Below are 8,848 nucleotides of genomic sequence, written 5' to 3'. Positions count from 1 at the left end.
ATCGATCAACCATGCATTCAGGCTTCCCTTGAATTTGACACTTGACTAGCTCTCATTTTATTTAATTAAGGTCTAAAAATCGAATAAACCATGTTACACTTGTATTATCATTTCATGTTTTATCTGGTATTATGGTTTAACCATGTTTTTAATATTTTATAAAAAAAATTAGCTTAAAATTGTTATTTTATATTTTAAGATTGTTTTAATATATTGATATTAAAAAAGAATTTTAAAATATATTATTTTTATGTATTTTTAAATAAAAAAATAAAAAACAACTTTTACCGTATTCTTGAATACAACCTAAAAACCCTTTTAATATCCAAGAAAGAGTTTCATTTTGATTTTTTTTATCCCAATTAAACAAGCAAAACTTTAGTAGATTAACAAAAACCTAAATTGCGCATTTAGACCTTGTTGTGATAGGAAAAGGCCCCATAGCTGGAGGTAATTCTTACCTATTTTGCGTGGTTGTCATGTTTGCCCGAGGGTCTCATCTAGTTTAATACTCGTTTCCATAATTTCTATCAAAATTTTTTTTATCTAAAATATATATATTTTAAATTTCTTAATCTTAACTTGATTTAACTTGCAAGAGTGTTAAATCAAGTCTATTAAATCTTACATCATACATCAATCTATTAGATTATTTATATTTGATTGATAAATATATAAAAAAACCAATTCAAAATAAACTCATATTAAATTAAATTTTAAGTTATTGAATTAAACTATATCAAGACAGGTTTAATAAAAAAAAATTTGAAGGTTTCAGTTTAAAAGGTCATTAGGATTGTCGGTCTGAACAAAACGATATGTCATGAATCGTTGCAAAAGGGTACAAGTTTAGCTCGAAGCCCATTATAACCTATTTGCCAAATCCATTATAACCACAGAAGGGAGGGAGATAAGAACATTATTATGGCCGGGAAAAGGTACAAATTTCCTGAAATAGATTCTTTCGTCTGTTTGCCAGAATATATGTTGTTAAGTAAAAAATCACGCATTGCAGTTATGGTTTAGCGATGAAAGAAGCTTGTTTTTTTTATTATTATGGGTTCAAACCCTAACATATATATTTGTTATCCTTATAATGTTTTACATGTTTATTGGATTTGCAAAGTATAAGAATTAATTGTGTTGTGCATAAGATAGTCGTTTGTTTTTTTTTTTTTATTATTATTATGGGTTCAAACCCTAACGTATATGCTTGTTATCCCTATAATGTTTTACATGTTTATTGAGTTTGCAGAGTATTCAGTGGGTTATAGGAATTAATTGTGTTGTGCATAAGATAGTCCGGACACCCCATATAAAAAAAAAAAAAAAAACAAAATCACCTGTGATCCTTTCTTCAATGTTCCTTAATGTTGGATACAATAGCCAACATATCATTCTCGTCCCACAAAAAAAATAAGGTTGGTGATTTTGTCCCCCCTGTAATGCAACAACCATCAAAATCTCCACTTATTTGTCCTATAAGAAGCAAACTAACCTGGGAAAATCATCAATCCTCTCTGCTAATCTCTTGTGTAGGCAAATTACATGCCCGTATATTCGCTTTAATAACATTACACAACACACAATTATAAAGCCTAAAACAAGCAAATATGTAAAACTAGCGACCGTTAGAGTTCTAATTTTGAGGGCTTTTGTCAATTAACGATCATTAATCTACCTAATCACTTGTCCCTATGTGGCCTGCTTGAGAATTAACATTATCACCTTGCCAACTCCAAACTATATCTTTCAGGGCAGGCCTGACATATTCTTCACAGAATTTGGTGTACTCAAAAGTGTCACCGGAGCACTTGGATAACTCGACCACCACAAGCTCGGCAGCCAACTCAAACACCTCTGCTGTCACCGCCAGTTTCCCCTTCCGTCCCTCCTCTTTTCCTAGCAATTTCACCTTAAATTCTGCATCACTCACTGCCACTCTGAAGTTCAACTTCTTTGCCACGGACTTAAACGTTGATAGGATCATTGATGCTGGACATTTTGAAGTGAACATTGAACCCCTTCTTCTCTTGGTCTCAAACAAACTTGATAAATCAAATCCTGATGACATTGAAGATATGAGTTCAAAAGCATTATAAAAAGGCGGCGAATGCTTTGATCCGGTTTTTCCTGGAAATTCCTCTTGATCTTCACTTCTAACTCCGTTTTCAGTATCTTCTAAATCATTAGGAGATGCAGTAGATTGAGCAAGACCTTTTTGGAACCAAGCATTTGCCCTGATCTCAGGGATTGTAATTCTCTTCTCAGGGTCCACAACAAGAAGGTTGGAAATCAACCTCTTGGCATCCCTTGAAATCCACGGTGGGAACTCATATTCAGCCTTTAAAATCTTCACATACATCTTCATGGCGTTCTCATTGCGAAATGGCAAGTGCCCTGAAAGCAGCACGAATAGAATAACCCCACAAGACCAGGTATCAGCTTTAGCACCATCATAACCCTTCTTTCTTATAACCTCCGGAGCCACATATGCAGGGGTGCCACACCGTGTGTGCAGCAAACCATCGTTCCATTTCTGCTCAGGCAAAGCAGAAAACCCGAAATCGGACACTTTCAAGTCTTCTTTGTCATCCAAAAGCAAGTTTTCGGGCTTTAAATCACGATGAGAAACGCCACGACTATGACAATAATCAACTGCACAAATCAACTGTTGGAAATATTTTCTTGCAAGATCTTCCCCCAGCCCTCCCTTCTTGATTTTGGCAAATAATTCACCACCTTTCACAAACTCCATTACAAAGAAAACCTTTGCTTTGGTAGCCATCACTTCTTTCAACTCCACTATATTCGGATGCTTCACAAGATGCATAATTGAGATTTCTCTCTCGATTTGCTCCATTAATCCTGTCCTCTTGACCTGATCCTTGTGCACCACTTTGATTGCAACATTTTCTTGTGTCACAAGATTCTTCCCTCTGTAGACCTTAGCAAACGTTCCTTGTCCTAACAACCTCCCCATCTCGTACTTTCCCAAGAGAATCTTTCTCGCAGCATTATTGATGTGGCAATCTTCTTCTGACACTTGCTCTGTTTCCATCATCTAAGACTAACAGGTATGTCCGAAGGTGAAATTTCTCTTCCCTCTATTATACTAGAGTAATTCAAGAAAAAAGAGAGATCATGAAGATGGTTATAGGAATTAAAAGGAGCAAGAAGATTTTCCCTGATAATAATTCAATGAGACCATAGTCAATCATCTTGCTGCTTTGGCCATAGGATTAACTAGGATAAATAAGATTTGTGGGGAAAAGATTGGCATCATGACCGAAAACATTGGGTGATTACAGGATGGGAGTAAAATGAGAGGAATTTGGTGGGAAAAATGGTGTTTAGTGGGGAAGCCAATGAGGAATCTAATGAGTGGATAGAAATAAGATTCTGAAGTGGCCATTGGAGGACATGGCTCATGGGTCCAGAGGGAGAGCCGGAGACAGTGAAAGATTAGGAATCTACATCTACAGAGAAAATATATGACCAATAAGAGGCTGGACGCATGGAAGTGGTGTCGACCATATTGTGTTGATTCGACTACACAGTGAACCTTCTAGTCTAGGCAATAGATGTCGGTATAAATGCAGGGATGATAATATAAGGACATCAAATCAGAGGAAAGATACTTCCAAGTATACACAAAGTATTATACGGTATGGAATCGAGCTATATGCTAAACGGCAAATCCAAGAAGGGGAAACGATTTCCATTTTGAGCAGGACAAGATGCACCATTTATTTGCGAAGGTTGCATCGTCACAAGATAGCGTGATTTTCTATATAATTATTTGTTTAATTGTTAAGCCTTTTTAGGATTTGTTTAGTTTAATAACTCTAATGGTAGATGAGAATTATTGGTTACATAACTTTTCAATTTAGAATTTTTTTTATAAGAATTTAGATTTAGTATAAATACATCTAAGATTATTTTCTTATAGTAGATTAGGAGATTATCAGTATTCATATTTAGAATTCATAAGATTAGAGTTTTGTATCTTGACAAACCTTATCATTATACACTACGTGATAAAAAGAGATTGAATATTCAACTGTCATTTACTCCCAAGAAATGACAGCCCAGGATTTAAGATAAGGCGGGCAACAAATGTTGGCCAGTCCAGGATTTACAGAAGAATGAAACAAGAAAAGATTTCGTCCACACGCCAGAGACTTCGAAAGTGGTTTTGAGTGCAAGAGTTATCCATCAACAGGCAACGATCCCTTATCCTTTTCTTTTCCAGATGAACATCAGAATAATAGCGTGCCACGTTAGTAGGATTGCATTACATCATGGAAATGGTTGATTGAGTAGTCCAATATAATGAAGTGTGACAATCTCTACGTCGTGGAAAAGTGTGTGAAATGATGGGGGATGGGTTAACCTCTTGATGAGATACACCACCTAGTGATCAAGTTGCGCGTAGAGAGACAATAATGTTTGAAACCATGCCAGTTCATTCAGGAACCAATCACAAGACAAGGCAGAAGACATATCTGCTCGAAGAAATATTAAATAAAGTTCATTCCTGTGGATTAAGTTAATTGGAAAGTTAATCATCAAATAAAACAACGTCCTTGGTAATGACGTAGACGAAATACATGGGATCAAGAATCGTGTAAGAGGTTGCCACTAGTTTAAAGACCTATAATTAAAGCATCCAGTGGGGCAAGATTAGCATCCAATAATATGATGACAGTAGTCACTGATATATTCATTGTGTTTTTGTCATTATTGCCGAGCAAGGGGATTACTTTTCTTCAATTTTACTCGAGGATAGAGGACGCTTGCGGATCTCAAAACTCAATAGCATGGCATAAACAGTAGGATAAATATTCAGCTCATCTGCTTGTTCTGACCTCTTTGAAACCAGTATTTCGTGGACCAACAGGAAACATCTGCCATAATTTGGCTACAAGCAATAGGATGCAATGCAATTTGAGAGAATAACAGAACTGTAGCTGTCAATCCTGATCTGATTCAGGAAAGGGTTTTTGAATTGTTGTTTCAATATTGGGTTAAAAATACTATCAAGTCAATCAGGTTTCACCAGAATAATGTTATTTTTTTACTCAGTTAGAAACCCTTCTCTGAGGTCACACTCTAGGTTTCAGATTTTCCGAGTCAAATGACCAGCCAGAACCAGGTTTATCAAATATGAATAAAACAAAAGGACTTTGAATTTTCTATCACACTACATGGTTGTACTCAATTTATAAAATTTGGGAAGATGTTTCATCTCGTTGCACCAGAGACTGGTTCGAGAGAAAAGGAAATGAGTTCAGCGTCAAGAAAATCGGTGCCAAAACCAAGGAGATGAGAAAGTCAGTCTGAAAGCAAATTTCTCCCCGGAAATTGGCCGAAAAAGATTTGCTATAGGTTCACCACTATTTCAATTGTATACAAAAATCTACGTTATTCCTTTACTGGAATTGAACTTTCAAATATGTGATCTATTTCTTGTACCTTCTAAAAGTATTTCATTCATATAACGAAGTCTAATTTGATTTTGTTTTTAAGTATGATATTTCAGCGAAAAACAAATCACATTAACGTCAGTTTGGACCTTAAAAAACCAGAGGGCAAAGACACAGCGACTTTTTTGCTTTTGCCTAGCTGAAACATTAACTTGGTTTATGTAAGTCAATAGCTGATTAAATTGACAAGCTCTGGTTCGCTTCAACCACTTAAAAAGTCAAAATACAAATCTTATAGACCAGAGACCTCACGGCACAGTCATGGTATAAACAACTGAAGAGTTAACCAAAATAATATGACTTTTCCTGCAATATCATCTAAGTTCCTAACAGTTTTTTTTTTTTTTCAAGAAAAGCTCCAAAGAAATTCTAGACTCAATGGAGACTGCATCAATAGCAAAATGTTCAGATGCGCATGTAGAAATTACACCTACTTAGCAAGACTGTTTATATTTGTGCCCCTGCATCCATAGTTATTAAATCCGGTTTGGTCCGGTGGACCTGTAACTTGTCAATTCAGAGCCTGACCCAGGCCAAGTTTTCTTTCTAACAGTTTTGAAAGGTGACCTAGTAAAACCCGATTAACCTCAACTCTGATGGGTTTTTTAAAGTTTTGTCCTAAACATCATCATTTTATTTTGCAAAAAAACTAAAACGATATCATTTTGGGATAGACTCGGGTTGACCTGCCAATGTTTGGGATGGATTGATAACTATGCTTGACATCTTTCTGTTCCTATATTTCGAGTGACATTTATGAATGAAACAAAAATCATCAAAGGAAATGCATGTGATTCCACAAGACCAGCACACAACAGGGAAAACCATGCTCCATGCATTGATGTCCACTGGCTAAACTCTTAACGTGTCTTACTACAAATTTTCGGACTTAACCAACAGAAATAAATTTTATAATTAATTTGAATTGAAGAGAATAGCCAAAAATGGAAATATGTGCAAGAGATGCTAGTTCTGCATGGCTAAGATATCCTCGACAAATCGAAGGCAGGTTTCTGTCAAATCAATTCAGGCAAAAGGTGGAGTAGAAACTTACTTCAGCTATCCTTGTACTTGCACATGACTTCTTCCCCTTGGAGCAACTTCTCTACAGCATCAAGAGGAAGGCCAATCATATCCATTGTCTTTTCCCATACTTCATTAGCAGCTCTTGTGTTATGTGCTTCGTTGGCAGCACGTGTGGGACGACAATCATGTGAGATATAAGCACAAGTGGGCCATTCATCAGCCTTCAGTGCCTTGCAGTATTCAGGAATTTCAGGAGCAGTAGCTGCATAAAGTGCACTTCTTGAACCTTCTTGGGCACTAAAGAGAAACAATGGTATGAAATTATAAGCAACTTGCACCAATTTGGGAAGGTCCCTTGTTACATTTGTGTGAACAGTTCCAGGAGATACACATAACACACTAATGCCAGCTTCAGGAGGCAGGCGTTTCTGTAAGACACTGTTGAACATGACCTGTGCAAGCTTGCTACTTGAATATGCCTTTGAACTATTGAATTTCTCTTTCCCCAAAGTAAAATTCATGTCATCTGTGTCGACAAAGCCCATATAATGCATAATGGAGTTCACGTTAATAATTCGGCTGGGAGAGCCCTTAACGAGAGATGGCAAAAGCAGTATAGAAAGCAACGCAGGAGCCAAAAAATTTACTTGCTGGTGTGTTTCGTACCCATCTTTTGAGAACTTCTGCGGCTCTCCCATGGAAAAGATTCCAGCATTATTGATAAGAACTTGCAAAGGTTTTGAGCGTGAGTTCCATGCCCTAGCAAATCTCACAACAGAAGCAAGGGAGAGAAGATTCAGCTCCATCACCTCAACACTGAGCAGGCTTGTTCCAGGTCGTTCATCCTTCCACTTCATGATCAAATCAAAGGCTGCAGATTGGTTTCGTACAGCCATAACAACATGTGCCCCAGACACAGCCAATTGCCTAGCAGTTTCAAGTCCAATGCCACTCGTGGATCCAGTTACAATACATGCAACATCATGGAGAGGAGGTAAAGGCAATGGATTTTTCAGATGCCTTGCTTGCATCTTTTGGAATAACATCTCATAAATTATATAAGACCACCCAGTGAGGCTTTTCATCCACCATGGTGTCCGTTTTACTTTTCCAGTGAATGAAGAACGATGAGAGGAATCCATACTTTCTCAATCAGATGCAGTAATTCCAAGTTTTATCAAATGGTTCGGTCACTAAAAATCAATGCTGACAACCTGCCATTCCTACAACAACAAATGGTAATCCACTTAGCATACGCTTCACAACCAGATTTCCGTGTTGATGAGAGATAAAAACAGTGACTACAATTATGGATATCTATGTAATAATTAACAAGACATATTTTGGAACTCGGATCTTAAACGTTGCAGGTTATGTCAAATCTGAGTTCAAAAGGAAATGAAGTTCCACAACATAAATAAACACACAATTGGAGCATATTAAATGCACAAATAGCCAAAGCAGCGATGTTCATATCCCCAGTCTATATGATAACCAAAGAAACTCAGGCATTGAAATCAAACCATGACAGAAGAAAATAAAGAGCCAGAGAAGAATTTTTTAAGATTTCAATCCCCTAGTTTGATCTAACCAATCATGGGTTTTGAAATGGAGAACTGGAAGTCAACGCCAATTGTTTTCTGCAGCATTATTTTTTTTGCATGTATGAAGTCAATCAATTAATTTCGAAGATTAGAATTTGCTTGCTGCAAAGCTAAAAACTTTGCTTCGCCATTACATTGTTCGCAAAACAAAAACACAAAGCTCAAAACTCAATACTCAAAACTTTGCTTTACCATTACATTGTAAGCAAAACAAAAGCACAAATGAAAGAAAGGTCACGACAGAATCCAAACAATATCCAGTCCATTGATAAATGTGGGAAAGAGAGACAAGAAAGGTAAAAGAAAAGTAACCTTTTTTAATGTAGATTTTGAGAATTTGATGCAGACCCTTGGCCACAAAACTCACATATGTTTGCATTGACCGATTACAATTACTATTCATTCATTCATTGTTTTGTTGTGTTTCAGATTCTCTCCAGGGGGTTAAAAAAAACAAAATCCTCGCTGGCTTGAGCCCACAAATAGCTTATGCTTGCCTGTCATTATGCATCTCTGAACCCCATCTCCATTGAATAAAGTTTTTGTTTTGGATTCTGACTGTCCATGGTGTTATTGCACGTGGGTTCGCTAGCCCTTCCTGAAAGGTTTTAGCTTTGACACCACATTTGCCATTTACTCCCTAGTTGGGCCTCTACATACGGAAGGATGGCCAACGCGACAAAGTGAACGACCTGTCGGTTAGCCTTTGAAGGGTTTTTGCTCTTTTTT

The 8,848-nt window shown here is 36.8% G+C and overlaps 2 protein-coding genes across 4 annotated transcripts; both read right to left on the bottom strand.

The window, feature by feature from the left end:
* Positions 1-1,494: 1,494 nt before the first annotated feature.
* LOC105122926 (CBL-interacting serine/threonine-protein kinase 5-like) lies at positions 1,495-3,679 on the bottom strand. Its single transcript, XM_011022308.1, has one exon. The coding sequence runs from the start codon at positions 3,062-3,064 to the stop codon at positions 1,682-1,684; it is 1,383 nt and encodes a 460-aa protein (XP_011020610.1). The 5' UTR covers positions 3,065-3,679; the 3' UTR covers positions 1,495-1,681.
* A 2,622-nt stretch (positions 3,680-6,301) lies between these two features.
* On the bottom strand, positions 6,302-8,712 carry LOC105122927 (retinol dehydrogenase 12-like). 3 transcript variants are annotated; one of them, XM_011022309.1, is made up of 2 exons: positions 8,432-8,712; positions 6,302-7,738 (listed from the first exon to the last, which is right to left on the bottom strand). In XM_011022309.1, exon 2 carries the CDS (start codon positions 7,655-7,657, stop codon positions 6,545-6,547), a length of 1,113 nt encoding a protein of 370 aa, XP_011020611.1. In that variant the 5' UTR covers positions 7,658-7,738; positions 8,432-8,712; the 3' UTR covers positions 6,302-6,544. The 3 variants fall into 3 exon arrangements, with proteins under 3 accessions (XP_011020611.1, XP_011020613.1, XP_011020612.1); XM_011022311.1 differs by lacking the exon at positions 8,432-8,712 and adding an exon at positions 8,318-8,382; XM_011022310.1 differs by lacking the exon at positions 8,432-8,712 and adding an exon at positions 8,312-8,379.
* Positions 8,713-8,848: the final 136 nt, after the last annotated feature.

This window comes from Populus euphratica, unplaced genomic scaffold (genome assembly GCF_000495115.2).
Source record: "Populus euphratica unplaced genomic scaffold, PopEup_1.0 scaffold8.1, whole genome shotgun sequence".
Lineage (NCBI taxonomy): Eukaryota > Viridiplantae > Streptophyta > Magnoliopsida > Malpighiales > Salicaceae > Populus > Populus euphratica.
This window is presented reverse-complemented; position numbering and strand designations above follow the sequence as displayed.

Coding starts and splice junctions, on each gene's coding strand:
- LOC105122926 (XM_011022308.1), bottom strand. CDS start 3,064: ATGATGGAAACAGAGCAAGTGTCAGAAGAAGATTGCCACATCAATAAT.
- LOC105122927 (XM_011022309.1), bottom strand. CDS start 7,657: ATGGATTCCTCTCATCGTTCTTCATTCACTGGAAAAGTAAAACGGACA.